This window comes from Phyllobates terribilis, unplaced genomic scaffold, assembly GCF_046119375.1.
Source record: "Phyllobates terribilis strain yellow unplaced genomic scaffold, ASM4611937v1 Scaffold_3__8_contigs__length_932513732, whole genome shotgun sequence".
In the NCBI taxonomy this organism is placed as follows: Eukaryota; Metazoa; Chordata; class Amphibia; order Anura; family Dendrobatidae; genus Phyllobates; species Phyllobates terribilis.
Genome location: NW_027362763.1, coordinates 316,975,841 through 316,992,442, shown reverse-complemented (window position 1 = coordinate 316,992,442; position 16,602 = coordinate 316,975,841). Strand labels below are relative to the sequence as shown.

At 40.0% G+C, this 16,602-nt stretch overlaps 1 protein-coding gene across 2 annotated transcripts in view; it reads right to left on the bottom strand.

Moving 5' to 3' along the window:
* The window catches only part of ACAP2 (ArfGAP with coiled-coil, ankyrin repeat and PH domains 2), a 123,545-nt gene that overhangs the window by 24,442 nt on the left and 82,501 nt on the right, over nucleotides 1–16,602 (bottom strand). The window contains exons 11-18 of one of the 2 annotated variants that reach the window (XM_073675042.1): nucleotides 10,819–10,870; nucleotides 10,562–10,662; nucleotides 9,345–9,450; nucleotides 9,049–9,251; nucleotides 6,187–6,231; nucleotides 5,864–5,933; nucleotides 4,170–4,264; nucleotides 2,997–3,181 (exon numbers count right to left, since the gene is read on the bottom strand). In XM_073675042.1, the coding sequence (XP_073531143.1) occupies nucleotides 2,997–3,181; nucleotides 4,170–4,264; nucleotides 5,864–5,933; nucleotides 6,187–6,231; nucleotides 9,049–9,251; nucleotides 9,345–9,450; nucleotides 10,562–10,662; nucleotides 10,819–10,870 (857 nt within the window). The remainder of the gene's footprint in view (nucleotides 1–2,996; nucleotides 3,182–4,169; nucleotides 4,265–5,863; nucleotides 5,934–6,186; nucleotides 6,232–9,048; nucleotides 9,252–9,344; nucleotides 9,451–10,561; nucleotides 10,663–10,818; nucleotides 10,871–16,602) is intronic. The other variant, XM_073675043.1, reaches the window with a different exon arrangement.

The following is a 16,602-nucleotide window of genomic DNA, read 5'->3' as shown; positions in this document are numbered from 1 at the left end:
TCTGAAGCAGATCAGTTTAAAGCTGGAGTGCCTCCATTCAGAGTCACGGCTTACTCCCCCTGGTGGTGGCAGTCTCCTGTACAGTATGCCATCAGCATCTGTTCTTCAGCTCCTTAAGTTTGCTACTTGTTCTTCAAGATTACTTTTGCGTCGATGGATGCAGGTCTTGGCAGAAGGTTGCTGCAGACTGTAGTCATTCATATAGTAGCCTAAGGGACTGCTATTCTCTCCATTGCTGCAATGTTATTATGTTTCCCACCCCATGGACTGCTTGGGGATGTCCCATGGTTTCCCCTGTCACCCAATAAGATGCCAGAGAAAAGACGATTTTTGGTACTCACCATAAAATCTTTCTAGTAGCCTTAATTGGGGAACACAGTACAAACCCCTTGTTTTCCATAATGAGCACATGGTTAGGCAGTCCTTCTTCCTTTGATTCTCCTACTGCTTTTTCACTTACTGAGTAGTTTGGTGAAGGTAGGCACCAACTCCTTTTTCTTTTTGATGCGTTGTTCCCCTTGTGGAAGCAGACTTCACCTATGATTTACTGTGTCCCATGGTTACTTGTGTCCCCCAATGAAGGCCATGAGAAAGATTTTATGGCGAGTACCAAAAATCCTCTTTTTATTGGTTGCAACAGACACCGTGCTTCTCTCTCGTGTGGATTAATGGCTTGATCTAATATTTAGCGTTAAGCAGACATGTTATTTTTGCCTACATTTAGTCAGGCAAATAGTGGCCATCATAGCAAAAGAAAAATACTATTTTCCCCATAACAAGAATCTGCCTTTGTTCACACTTGATTACAGGAAGACGTGGGGTCATGTAAAGCCACATCTTTTATAGAAAAAACAAACAAATCAGAGCTAATGATAAGATGTTTACACGTGGAATATTGCTGCAATGTAACATAGTTAATCAGTACGCATGATTAAAATAATAGATTATACTAATTTACGGTACTTTACTTAGAGATATTAAAAAAAATTTAAACATTTTTTGCAAAACGTTCAGCCACTTCAGGCAAGACTGTCATTTCGTTATTGACAGAATATGCTCACTATATGACAATCTAACCTCAGCTTCTTAACCAAATTAGCTGCATTTTCTATTGTAAGTTCTACAAAAATGGCTGAAAAATATAAAAACTCTTCAAGTTAAACTAATATAATTCTCCAAGTTTGGCAACTGCACTATTCTTTATTAACATGCTACAATTTATAGTTTTCGGTATCCAGCTGGGTGTTGACTTACACCCATCTGATATTGATGACCTATCCAAAGGATAGGATATCCCTTATCAATGTGTTAGTACTGGATAACACCTTTAAACACAAGAAGCTTAATACATAAGGAACTTAATGTTGCGATTAGTCCGAGAAAAAACATCAGCTGACGTTGGAGCGATGACTCTGCTGTTGTAGATGACGACGATGAAAGGGAACATTTTCCTATTGAATTTTGAAATAGCTTAACCCAATCAGGCATGCCAAGTCATTGCCTTAGACTTAAGGTGGGCAGCATTATTATGTTGTTGAGAAATTTGAATACAAAACGAGGACTCTGCAATGGTACACTAGTAGTTGTAACATTAAATAGAAATGTTCTTGAGGCAGAGATTTTAACAGGATCAGCTGAAGGTGATAAGGCATACAGAGAGATTCCAAGCGATCTGCCCTGGACAATTCACTTTTTGAATTGGCGAACATCTCTGTAATCTTCTAAATTTTATTTTTGGTTTCCGTAATGCCATTTACTAATTTATTAATTATGACAACTTTGTTGTTTATCGTGTAAAAAGGCTGAAAGTGAATAGACATGGGTAATTTGAGTTAGTTTTTATTATGTAGAGCACACTTTTCTAGCTTCCAAAACGTATTTGTTTCGGAACTCGGGCTGCTGGTACATATATATTAACACATGAACATCTAAGAATTTGGAATAACAAATGAATATAAAGATATGCATCAATGCAAGATGTTCACGAGTAATGATTAGCACTGCAGGTGGAATGAAAAGGTTTGCCAACCTTTTCCTAATATGAGGTTATCATCCTCATTATTTAACTACTGACCTATAGCAATGACATGCCATGCAGACTGACAATACCAAAGATTTGGGAGGGGTGGGACATTTCAAATGTAATTGTACTTTTGTTTTTTATATTTTTAGAAACTAGTAGTTTATATAGACGTTTCCAAAAGAATCAGAAACCACTTTAAAGTGATAAAGGGATACTCCTATTCCATAAAATGAAGGCATATCATTAGGCTATGCCATCTCTTGTGTTTGTGGGGCTTCAAGGTATTAGACACCAATAAATTATGAGAATACATGGGCCACAGCACTAGTTTAGCACAGAGTCCCTCTCTAATTCTTGCCAACTCAGTGGCACTCCGAGCCACCCAGCTGCGCAGTGCACGGCAGCACAGCTCCATTCACTTAAATGTAAAGCATTCTCAGAATCATGGGGGTCCCAAAGGTTGGGAAGTGTAGAACGTATACAAGGTGTTCTCCAGGACTCGCATATTGATGACCTGTCCTATAGATTATGGATAGATTATTTATATTAGATCAGTACACAACAATGCTCCTTTTTAAATTATTTTTAAATGTTACTTAATAAGGTGACGGGTCAGTTTATGCAATAGTAAAGATGAGAACATTTATATATGTGTGCTGTTCATCAAACCTCCAACAAATTCTAGACAATGAAGGAATCAGTGTTTTAGCTTATGTTATCATAAATGGTAATTATGGTTGTGTAAAAGGGATTGTGTTAGCATCCTAAGTGATTTTTCAGTTTCTTTAACTACTATATGTATTTATTAGTGCATCATTAAAAACTTGTAAAGTGCTCTTTCTCAATTATGACAGATGTTATAATTCTAGTTTTCTCTCCAATTCCACATATATGGGAGGTCATATAAAATTCTAACTGCAGTGTTAAAGTTACTTGATCTTGTACTCCGTGTGTACATTGCACTGGGGTTTACCTGAGGCTCTGGATGCAGCTCTGCTGAGCTCTTCTACACCTAAGCTTTTATCACTGGAGCTCAGGCGATTATCACTGCTCTTCCGTGATAACATTTTCTTCCTGGCCATTAGCATGGATTCAACACTATTGTCCACAAATTTCTTCTCCACATACTTTGCTTTGATGTAGGCCTCTTTCTCCTGCCTTTCATAGTGTGAGAAAAAAAAGATAGCTGTTACAAGAGTCTTCTTCATAAGTTACCCAAAAACCCATCACAACTGTATCTACTGACTAAAAGTACAAGCAATGAAGACATTATGGATTCGACTTTTACATTCCACAATGAGAAGAAGCAATATTGCCTTTATGAATCAGATCTTATTCATATGCATGTCTTCTGAGAATCTGTTATGAGAAATGCAGCAGGTAGATATTAAATGCTTTTCCTAAAACTAAGGGACAATAGTGAAATAAATTTGATATATCTTTTATTAAATAGATATAATGAAAATTAAAGAATAGAAATAAATCTTAAAAGTGTTGTCCACTACCTGGAAACCCATTTTTTAATGTAGTCATCCCACTTATAAAATAAAGATAACACATACTCATCTCGCGCACTGGTGCCATTAAAGCAATGTCAGCATCGATAACGAATGTTGTGAGACATTATTATGCCACGTGAGACATTATTATGCCACGTGAGACATTATTATGCCACGTGAGACATTATTATGCCACGTGAGCCCAGCTGCCAATAAGTGTGAACTATTGGGATGCCGCACTCTCACTCCCTTCAGAGGAACTTCAGACAAGCAGAAGTGAAAGTGCTGCAGCCCAATAGCAGCCACTGATTGTAATGTCAGTGACCCCGGCAGCCAATGTCAAGCGCGCTCCGAGAGACCCCACGTTGACATAATTGGAATGGAGTCCGTGTGGGATGGGAGTAGATTTTATTTTTATTTTACAAGCAGTACTACATAGAAAATGGGGTTGTCCAGGTAGTGGACAATTCCTTTAGAAATTCGAACCTCTACTGGTGAGAAAACAATCATGTAGAAATTCTTAATTAAGGTTACGTTGGCAAGGTCATACTTTTACCCTAATTGTATTTCAACAGCAAAATACCCCAAACAATATACATATTATAAGGAACAAAAAGACATCACAGACACATTACTTTGGAACTCACCGCTGACATCCATTTTGAGGCTTTTTTATTCCCATGGCATCAACACGTGATTCATATATGCTATTTATTACATCATTCCCTAATTCACACATCAGCTATGTATATAAGGGGAAAATATGAATACATTAAAAATAAAGTTCACTTTAAAGGCAATATTCAATTTTTACAAGTGCATTAGTGTCCCAATGTATGCAAATTTTCTCTTCAGAGCTGAAGAGGACTAGAACTCTAGTGCCACCTATAGGAAGCAGCGATCCTAAGAGTCAAAAGTCAATATCGACTATAAAGAGCTTTGCAATATGACTTAGGATAAAAGTCAAACCAGAATCTCAATTTACAGACATGGTGTTTCGGGCTATTGCCCCTCATTTCTGCAAAGTATGAGATCTGATTTGGCTAGGTAAGAGGCTCTGGACTGGTTTCTAAGAGGTAACGCTTCTCCTTGTGGAGAGTGTCACCTAGCCAAAGATCTCATACTTTGCACTGACGAGGGGCAACACTCCGAAACACTGTCTGCAAATTGAGATTCTGGTTTGGCTTTTATCCTAAGTCATATTGCAAGGCTCGTTAAAGAGTCGATATTGACTTTTAGGATCGCTGCTCACAATAGGTGGCGCTAGAGTTCTAGTCCTCTTCCTCTCTGAAGAGGCAATTTGCATATTTAATTTCCCATAGGAGCATGCGTGGTTTATAAGTCTCCTCACTCTGACAAGCCAGACGTGGCTCGTCACTGTAACTCTCCACAAGGAGAAAAGTTACCCCTTAGATTCCTGTCACAATGTATAAAAGACACAATCAAGGCTTTAAAAGAGAATGAAAATTAAATCTAGCTTATATTTCATTAAGGAATTTTGATATTTTTTAGGATCTCTCTATTTTGAACAAACTCCTGAAATATTCAAGTTTGTAGTTTTCATACAGTCCATTGTGCCTCACAATAGGCTGGTACTTCCTATTTTATAAATCTTGCTTTAAAGAAGATATCTCTTTCTAATCACAGACAGAATTCCAATGAAAGGTAACATCTATTATAAAGGTGGTCACAGGACCATCATTGATAATAGGTGATTGTCCTAGCTCATTTCCTCCCTTTCCCTGTACAGTGACATCTGCACAGATCACACCTAAAAAATTATCCTATAAAAGTTAAAGGAAACCTGTCACCAGTTTTATCTTACATCCACTAAAACTATCAGCTTATTCAGCGCCTGTGCTACATTCCATAAATGTCTTGCGTCATCCACACTGCCGGGCGAAATCTTGCGCCTGCGCAGAAATTGTGTCTCGCTCCTGCGCACTATGCTTTCCCTACTGCGGGCACATGAGCACTGATGCTTTCGGTTCTGCCCGCAGTAGGGCAAAGCATAGTGCGCAGGCGCGAGATTTCACCCGGCAATGTGGAGGACACGAGGAGTCTTTCATGTCAATTACAGAAGGAGGATGGCAAGCAGCAGCCGGGGGAGGGTGATGAAGAGGCCTAAAGCCTTGCTCATCGGACCGGACTGAACACATTAACATACAGAGCAGGGGAACTTAAAAAAGGTTTATGGGGGATATACAGAGGGAGTCAGGGAGTTATATAAACATTTATGGAATGCAGCACAGACAAATGGTGACAGGTTCCCTTTAAATGATCTCCAGCTTACAGGGTTCTATGGTTCAGCCGTCTGCCATAAATAGATTAAAATAAGTACCTTTAGTAGTTCAGGCTCCCATGTGTCCAAAGTTAAAGATCGCACTTTAGAAAAATGAACACCAAGACTCCTGTTGTGTAAAAAACAACAATTATAAAGGCAATACCCACTGTCATGCCAAAAAATTTGCATGCTGTACTATTGTTCCTCTTTAACAGTCACATTAAAATTCAAAAACCCTTCTTTCTTGTAGAATGAGTAACTGAAAAATACTGGCAAATGTTACAGCATGTAGATGTACACGGTTGTCCCACATCTGCAAATAGTACTTGCACTCTCTATAGCTTGCATACTCACTGTATACAACACCTTAAAAAATATACCTCAGGGACGAGTATTTTTCTCTCACTGTTTTCCAGTAGAAATAACTTAAAAAAAAAAAAAAAAAAATGGTTTAGTGTAGTTGTACAAGACCTTGTTATTTTTACACCATTTTGGGCTATATGCAGACCCCACAAAAGTGTCGATTTTCTTGATAAAGGGTGTGGTGGAGTCAGATGCTTCTGATTTATGAGGAGGTGTGCTATGACGGAAATCTAACTCTAGTCCCTGATCTGAGTAAGATTTCTGGCATAAGTAGTTCCACAGCTTGTCATCAATTAGAGGAGTTGTAGCGCCCTATCCTGTCCAAGCTCTGGCCATTTTGGCGGATCTGGGGTAAACTGGCATGGAAACGCAAAAAGTAGCAAAATTTTTGCGCAATTCCAATTTTGCAGCTTATCAAAGCCATTTAAGCCAGATTTTTGGGGCCACATGGTATTAAACAATATGTTTAGAAAAAAAACAGCAATTTCGCCACTGTTTTTCAGGATTTTATTTAATGCCATTAATTGTGCTTCATAAAAATATGTTCATTTTATTTTGTGATTCAGTGTGATTACAGCAATACTAAATTTGTATAGTTTGTTTTATCTTTTAATAATTTTGCACATTTTTTTCACAAAAATAAAATGTTTGTGTCTGTTATTAGAGTCTCAGAACATTTAGTTTTCTGTAGCCTGAGATATGCAAGGACTTGGTTTTTTTGCAGGACCATTTGCAGTTTTTACTGGCAAATACTGATTTCTAATGATTTTTATCCCTGTTATTAGGAAGTGCTCTGAACAGAAAACAGCTATTCTGGCACTGTTTATTTTATTTTCTTCAATAATTAGAAAGTTAATTAAAGATGACCTACTTTTAAACGGAATCTGTCAGTAGGATCAACCCTTCTAAGCTGTCTATATGGGCATGTAGGTCATAGAAAGCTGAATAAACTGATACCTTGATATTTGTGATCTGATGTCTTATTCCAGAGAAATCCACGTTTTTCTTAATATGTAAATGAGCTGTTAAAGGGAACCCATCACCAGAAATCACGTCAACAACCTGCAGATATGCGGTTAATAGCGTTGTTATGCTGCCCAGCGCCTGCAAGCAGCCGAATGCGGAAGGGAGCAAATGAACTTTATTCTTCCAGCCAGCATTTGGTTTCAGTCATGGGGACGGGAGAGGCACAGGTTCAGTCACAACTCTGAGTATACAGAGGGACGGGTGTAACCGCGCCCCCATCCCCGACTGACAGCTGAGCCCTAATACAGAGGAAATGTCGATCAGGGCCAGGGGTGCGTCTACACCCGCCGCTCTGTATACTAAGAGCGGTGACTGGACCAGTGCTGCCCCCACTCCCATAACTGAAACCGAATGATGGCGGGGAGAATAAAGTTTATATTCTCCCCGCTGCATTCGGCTATGTGCAGGTGACAAGCAGCATAACGCTATTAACCTGCATATCTGCAGGGTAATAGCGTTACTTCTGGTGACAGGTTCCCTTTAAGAACACTGAGAAGGACAGAGGTTATTTTAATGAAAGGGCATTATCAGTGTGAGACATTTAATGACTGACAGTCTGCTCTCCTGATCTCACTGCAGAGCGGTGTGTGATTATAACTAATAATTCTTTAGCTTTCATCTCACAGGAGGCCAGTGTGCAGGGACAGTGTAGCAGAGCTGAGCTGTTTCTTTTGAAACGCAATTGCAGCTCTAGCTCTCGGCTCACAGTGCGCTCAGCTCAGCTGTACTATGCTAATTGAAATCAGAGAAGACTACATGTCTCACACTGGTAATGAACCCTGTCATTTAAAAGCAGCTCTAGAGGCAGATTCTCCAGGAGATCTACAAACTCCCCATAGATCTTAACAGGTTATTTACTCATTAAGAAAAACATAGATTTCTATGGAAGAAGACTTTGGATAACAGATATTAAGGTATCATTTTATTCAACTTTCTTTGACCTGCATGCTCATATAGATGGTTTAGGAGTCTTGATCCTTCTGACAGACTCCCTGCAACTAAAAATGCTTAATTGGAAACCATCCACATTCCTAGAGAAGGTACATACATATGTCAAAAGCAGGTACCAGGTTCAGAAGGAGGACGACAGAGTAATGTTGCTTGGATTTGGTGGTTAGTAGGTCATTGGTGATTTTAGTCGGGGCAGTTCCAGTGGAGTGATGAAGGTACATACAGTTATAAAAATAGAAGCAGAACTGACAGTCAAAGGATGCAAATCCAAATCTGATCTCAACTAGGTCTATAATAGAGAATATCCCAAAAAAATGGCAGCACTCCTCAAATAATTGAAAAAAATAAGGAGCCTTTATTAGTGCTTATCCAATAGCAACCTTTCAGTTCCTCCTGTAACTGCTTGAGAAAGGTTCTAGAAGGAAATAAAACGTTGGTATTGGATATGCAGGAATAAAAAGCACCTCATTTTTTCACTTATTGGAGGAATGCTGCAGTTTTTTGGATATTTTATTATATTATACATATGGGTCCAGGTTTCAAGATCCCCACAGATTAGTCAAAACACCGCTCTGAAGAGTGCCGCTCCTGCGTGAGCAGCTTACACAAGGCTGTCTACGGGCTCAGTAATAAGTTTGTGTGCCCATATGCCACTCTCAAAAAGCTTTTAAACACAAGCCTACAAACTGAGGAAAAATCTTGTTGCTTTTTATTTTCAATTAAATGAAAAAAACATCTGCAATGAGAAATTGGTGTTTACATGGTTATTCAACGAGTAATAATTTTGCATTATAAAATATTTTAGAAAAATTACAGGTTATCTGTGAACGATCCAGTGTTATTTATTTCCATGAAGTCATCAACAACAAGTTAGAGATGTGGGAGCAGTAACAACTGCCTACCTGTGAATTCCTGAGCATTCAATGCATAAAGTGATGCCAAGATTGATGCTGGCCCAGCGAGGATCGGGTAAGCCACAATCACAGCACTTTGTATTACCAGGGATACATTGTACTCGCTGCAGAGCACTCTCCCCTTTAACTAGCTTCTCTTTTGCTTCAGACACTGGGCTAGTGTTTGACAAGGAAGGTTTCTTGTCTATTTTCTAAAGAAAAAAGAGTGAAATACTGAATTCAGTTACATTTTTTAGGGCCTATCCATATATGTGCATATCTAGAAAACACAAATATGAACGGACCTCTGCTTCTTCCCCTTTCTCTCGGTAAGCTGTAGCAATACTGGTCTGAACAGCTTTGATCCATGCTTGGCGCAGCTTCTCAGAATCAGCCTGCAGAATACAGCTCCTGTAATCCAGGAAAACGCACAAGTAAATTACATTCTGCTCTATACACTATTTTTCAAGACTGTTTCAATTACTACATTTTAACTTCTCAACAATGAACAGAAGACATTTACCAGCATTAAGAAAAAAACACAACAGTATTTTTCAAGAGAACGACCAGAGTTGAATGCATGATAGGGTTTCAATATTTAAAGTGAAAATATTAGGACAGGTGCTAGTGAGCATGTGCAGTAGGAAGCTCTACTATTGTGACCTTGAGATAATCTATACTATGTTCTGTCACTCAGAAAGACAGGGTGAACAGCAGTGTGAGCAGCATCTTCTTACCTTAGAACCCCTAATATTGCAAGTATTGGATCAGGTAGATGGAGTGGACAGCAGTGTAAGCAGTCTCTTGCCTCAGCACCACTGGTATTTTAGTATTCGATCGGAAAAACATGGTGGACATCCACCCGAGAGGCCTCTTTTTCTCAGCAACCCAGGTATCTCCCGTATTAAATCAGACTGACATGGTGGACAGCAGCTTTGTGGTTAGCCTCCTCTCTCCTCAGAACCACTGATATCTCCAGTATTAGATCAGATGGATAGGGTGAACAGCAGTGTGATCAGCCTCTTCTTCGCTCAGAAACCCTGGCATCTCCAGTATTAGATTAGAGACAGTGTAAACAGCAGTGTGAGAAGTCTCTTCTTACCTCCGCTCCTCTGGTATCTTCATTGTTACAGAATATCAGAGTATATATTGGGAAAACAACTAGCTACACTTGAAGGGGGAGGATATTCTGTTGCACATGCACACAGGCACCTGCCGCTGTCATGAACCAGCTCTGCCCATTTTGCAATAGCTGGGAGAAACGGTCATGAAAACATTAAAAGTTGTAAAAAAAATTTGACTTTTCAAAGTATTGTACGCAAGAATCCGGGGAAAACTGCTCTGATGAATCGCGGCCAAAATTTATTATAAAATGTCTTATGTTCATGTGGACTATTATGGAAAAAAAAATTAAGACAGCAGTAACTCTTTAAATAAGTTACATCTAACAGAAGCCTAAAGTTTACAAATCCTCCGGATTCTGCTGTGAGTGTTTGTAAATCCTCATGTACCGAGCACTTACTTTGTAGGAGAAACCACCTCAAAGCAGAAGCGTCTCTCAATATCTTCACAGTGTTTCACTGTGCACAGACGCAAGTCTTCTACAACAACAGTGGGATTATCCTATGAAGAAAGAGGGAAAAAAAAGGCGCTAGAGACCTGAGAATGTAGTCTTAATGTAAATGTTGAGAAAATCCATATAAGCAGAGTACAGTATTGCTCTTCAAGTAGGCTTTTTAAATAATTTTAAACATTACAACTTTATTAATTATAGCTCACCTTAAATTTCTTCTGATATACAAGTTGATTATTCTGTATTGAAAACCAGCGCCTGCACATATGGAAGTGGGAAAAGAAAATGTGAATGAGCCGCGTCATACATCCATAAACCGTAATACAGGAGAGTTAATACAAATAATTAGTACAACATGATAGTACGCTGTTAACCACCAACCAGACAATAGCAGAGTAGCTTAGAAACAGAAGTTATCTAACCAATAACTTAAAAAAAATATATATATATATATCAGCCACTGGACTGAGCAATTAGTCCTCCATCAATGCCTTTCAGCCGCTGCCACCAGTCTTTGTTGACAGGCTGAAGCAGCAGGGACGTCATGACTACACTATACGTGACCGCTGCAGCCAATGGGTTTGGTGATCAGGTCGATGCACAACACCACTAAGCCCAGTGATTAGCTGCAGTGCTCATTTGTGGTGTAGTCATGATACCATGACTTCAGCTTATCAAGAAAGACAGCAGGCAGCAACGAGGAGAGGTTTTGCAGGAGTAGCAGCAAGGGGGGGGGGGGGAGTATAGCAAATGCTAATTTTTACCTCCCCAAGCCAAAAGAATAAGATAATGTAATTATAGGACGACCCTTTAATCTTACACTATGGAGCTAACTGGGACATTTAATGTGGTTTTTATTGTTATGAAGAGAAAAGTTTAAATCTAAAACCATTCTGAAAGAATTTATATCCAGCAGAGGATTACATTTTATGTTTGTTCTCAATAGTTATCTATTTTAGTGGTGATATCTGGAGGGTAGATATGATTTGATACAGACTGTGGATTTAAAGGCACCCTGTCACCGTGAAAATGCAGTCTAATCTGCCGGCACAATGTTATAGAGCAGGGGGAGTGGTCCCATCAGTGACTGACAGCTGTACAAATGTGTATACAAAGGTAGGAGTCAGCCAGTGGGCCGAAAATCTCTGGAAGAGCAGAGGATTCAATTATTAAAACACCAGTTAGGCTGAGGTCAGATGGCAATATGTCTCTCATGTGAGAGAATTGGGCTAATTCTGCTAATGTCAAGAGTTTGAGCAGAGTGTCATCTTAGTGTGATCCGATTCTCTCGCCTGACAGAATTGCATCACAGGTGCAGAGAAGACAGAGAACTTAATTTCTCCATGATCTCTGTCTGCATAAATCGGACTGCACTTGGCTGACATTCCAGTGCAGTCCGATGTTTTACAAGCGCCGATAGACTTATATGGGTGTGCATGGTCCGATTGGATGCACTCGCAGCATGCAGCAATTTTTTTCTCATGCTGAATTGGCATGAGAAAAAAAATCTCAGATCTGCACTGCCCCATAGTATAACATTGGGCTGAGTGCTATACGATAAAGCATCAGACAGTACTCGATCATGTTATACACTCCTACGACCAAGACCTTAACCTTCATCTTTTCTCACAAAAACATATCAATCTGCTCAGCTCCCTGTGCTCTATAACATGGTGTGTGCATATTTATGATGACAGGTTCACTTTAAAAAAATAAAATACATCAAGGTAAAACATATGGTGTGATGCCTTGCAAGGGACTAGGCATAAGTGCATTTCAGTTAAATGGACTATTACCTATAAATTTCTTACAAATACAGAGGCATGTAAAATTTTGGGCACCCCTGGTCAAAATTACTGTTATTATGAACAGTTAAGCAAGTTGAAGATGAATTGGTTTTAAAAAGGCCTAAAGTTAAAGATGACATATTTCCTTTGTATTTTAGACAAAAAAATATATACCGTATTTTTCGGACTATAAGACGCACTTTTTTCCTCCAAAATTTTGGAAGAAAGTGGGGGGTGCGTCTTATAGTCCGAACCTTCTATTATATACTGTCTTGTTGCTGTGGGTGGTGGTGTTATGGGGGGGCAGCAGCGGCGGAGGAGCGGGGTACAGGGGGCAGCAGAGGCTACTGCAGCCTACACTGTCCCCGCTGCTTAAGAAAATGAATATTCACGGCTCCCCACAACCATGGGCGTGGGGAGCAGTGAATATTCATTGTCCTTAATCACGGGCGTATAGTGTAGCTGCAGCGCGGCTCCTGCAGAACTTGGCCGTCATTTGTGCCCGCTACTAGAAAGCATGAATATTCACCCCCTCTCCACGCCCATGGGAGTGGAGAGGGGGTGAATATTCATGCTCTTTAATAGCGGGCACACGCAATCGCCCTGTAGCAGGAGCCGCACTGCAGCTCCAGTGTGCGCCCGCTATCAAGTCATGCGCGGCTCACACAGGGAGATCTGTGCTGGCTGCAGAGGAGGACTCAGGGCTGGAGGAGAGAAGAAGAAAGGCGAGTAGGAGTGTTTATTTTTTTGTGTAATGGAGATGGAGGTGCCAGGCATACCAGGATGTGGGACTGCCAGGCATACCAGGATGTGGGGCTGCCAGGCATACAAGGATGTGGGGCTGCCAGGCATACCAGATTGAAGAGGGGCATGCATACCAGGATGAGGGGGGCCTTGCATGCCAGGATGAGGGGTGCCATGCATGCCAGGATGAGGGGTGCCATGCATGCCAGGATGAGGGGTGCCATGCATGCCAGGATGAGGGGTGCCATGCATACCAGGATGAGGGGTGCCATGCATACCAGGATGAGGGCTATTAGAACAGAATTAGGGGATATTACCCCTATAACAGTGTCAAAAGCAGACCCTCTCCCCCTTAACAGGGCATCATGACCACATTTTTTTTGCTTACATTTTTTTTCCCCTATTTTCCTCCTCTAAAACCCAGGAGCGTCTTATGGTCCAGTGCGTCTTATAGTCCGAAAAATACGGTACATTTTCATCTTCTACATTTTAAAAATTACAAAAAGGAAAATGGGCAAATGCAAAAGTTTGGGCACCCTGCATGGTTAGTACCTAGTAGCACCCACTTTAGAAAGTATCACAGCTTGTAAACGCTTTTTGTAGCCAGCCAAGAGTCTTTCATTTCTTGTTTGAGGGATTTTCATCCATTCATTCTTGAAAAATTCTTCTAGTAATGTGAGATACCTGGGTCATCTTGCATGCCCTGCTATTTTGAGGTCTAGCCACAGATTTTCAATGATGTTCAGATCAGGGGACTTTGATGGCCATTGTAAAACCTTCAGCTTGCGCCTTTTGAGGTAGTCTACTGTGGATTTTGACATGCGTTTTTTTTTTTTCAACTTCAGCTTTTTTACAGATGGTGTTATGTTTGCATCAATAATTTGTTTAAATTTCATTGAATCCATTTTTCCCTCTCTCTACCCGTGAAATGATCCCCGTGCCATTGGCTGCAACACAACCTCAAAGTATGATTGATCCACCCCTATGCTTAAAGGTTGGCGATATGTTCTTTTCCTGAAATTCTGTGCCCTTTTTTCTCCACACATACCTTTGATCATTGTGGCCAACAGGGTTGTGGAGTCGAAGTCGGAGTCGGTATCCATTTTGGTGGAGTCTGTATAAAATGGACTGACTCCAACTCCTAAAATATATAATAAATTGGGTACAGTAGTTCAATGCAGTTTGTGGGGAATATTTTTTCATAAGAATTTGGGAAAGTTATGAAATGTCCTATAAATGTCTGTCCTATTCCGGATATAAGGGTCTAGACTTATCTGAGATGAATCTGTGCTACAGTAAATTTATCACTTAAACATGAGCCATGTATGAGGAAGTTAGAGTCGTGGAGTCGGAGTTGGTGTCATGGAAATTGAGGAGTCGGAGTTGGAGGTTTGGCTTACCGACTCCACAGCCCTGGTGGCCAAAGAGTTCTATTTTAACCTCATCGCTTCACAGAACTAGTTCCCAAAATGCATCAGGCTTGTTTAGATGTTCTTTTGCATACTTCAGATGCTGAATTTTATGGTGAGGACGCAGGAGAGGTTTTCTTCTGATTACTCTTCCATGAAGGCCATATTTGTGCAGGTGTCTCTGAACAGTAGAACAATGTACCACAACTCCAGAGTCTGACTACAAAAGACCTTCAGAAAGGTTTAGCAAATGGGGGTTCTGATTTGCCTCTCTAGCAATCCTAGGAGCAGCTCTCACTGAAATTTTGCTTGGCCTTCCAGACCTCATCTTGACCTCCACTGTTCCTGTTAATTTCCATTTCTTAATTATATTTCGAAATGAGCAAAGGGCAACTTGAAAATGCTTTGCCATCTTCTTATTGCCTTCTTCGGCTTTGTGGGCTTTCACCATTTTCAGAGTGCTAGGCAGCTGCTTACGAGAACCAATGGCTGCTGTTTTGTGGCACAAGGTTAGAGGAGGCTGGGCTTTTATAAAGCTGGGAATTTTGCATCACCTGGCCTTTTCTAATAATGATAATGAACAAGCCATAACCCTAACAGGCTATGGTCTGAAACCTTAGTCAAAGTTATTTGAGCACACAAATCTCCAAGGGTGCCCAAACTTTTGCATCGGCCCATTTTTCTTTTTGTAATTTGTAAAATGTAAAAAATTACACTATATACAGTACAGACCAAATGTTTGGACACACCTTCTCATTTAAATATTTTTCTGTATTTTCATGACTATGAAAATTGTACATTCACACTGAAGGCATCAAAACTATGAATTAACACATGTGGAATTATATACTTAACAAAAAAGTGTGAAACAACTGAAAATATGTCTTATATTCTAGGTTCTTCAAAGTAGCCACCTTTTGCTTTGATGACTGCTTTGCACACACTTTGCATTCTCTTGATGAGCTTCAACAGGTAGTCACCGGAAATGGTTTTCACTTCACAGGTGTGCCCTGTCAGGTTTAATAAGTGGGATTTCTTGCCTTATAAATGGGGTTGGGACCATCAGTTGTGTTGTGCAGAAGTCTGGTGGATACACAGCTGATAGTCCTACTGAATAGACTGTTAGAATTTGTATTATGGCAAGAAAAAAGCAGCTAAGTAAAGAAAAACGAGTGGCCATCATTACTTTAAGAAATGAAGGTCAGTCAGTGTTAAAAATTGGGAAAACTTTGAAAGTGTCCCCAAGTGCAGTTGCAAAAACCATCAAGCGCTACAAAGAAACTGGCTCACATGAGGACCGCCCCAGGAAAGGAAGACCAAGAGTCACCTCTGCTTCTGAGGATAAGTTTATCCGAGTCACCAGCCTCAGAAATCGCAGGTTAACAGCAGCTCAGATTAGAGACCAGGTCAATGCCACACAGAGTTCTAGCAGCAGACATCTCTTCAACAACTGTTAAGAGGAGACTTTGTGCAACAGGCCTTCATGGTAAAATAGCTGCTAGGAAACCACTGCTAAGGACAGGCAACAAGCAGAAGAGACTTGTTTGGGCTAAAGAACACAAGGAATGGACATTAGACCAGTGGAAATCTGTGTTTTGGTCTGAGGAGTCCAAATTTGAGATCTTTGGTTCCAACCACCATGTCTTTGTGCGCATCAAGAGAATGCCAAGAGTGTGCAAAGCAGTCATCAAAGCAAAAGGTGGCTACTTTGAAGAACCTAGAATATAAGACATTTTCAGTTGTTTCACACTTTTTTGTTAAGTATGTAATTCCACATGCGTTAATTCATAGTTTTGATGCCTTCAGTGTGAATGTACAATTTTCATAGTCATGAAAATACAGAAAAATCTTTAAATAAGGTGTGTCCAAACTTTTGGTCTGTACTGTATATTATTTTTTTTTTTTGCCTAAAGAAAGGAAATGTGTCATCTTTAACTTTATGTCTTTTAGAGATCATTTCATCTTCAACTTGCTTAATTGTTCACAACAACAGTAATTTTGACCAACTTTTCCATGCCACTGTAAAAGGCAGATATTGAAAATATTCTTT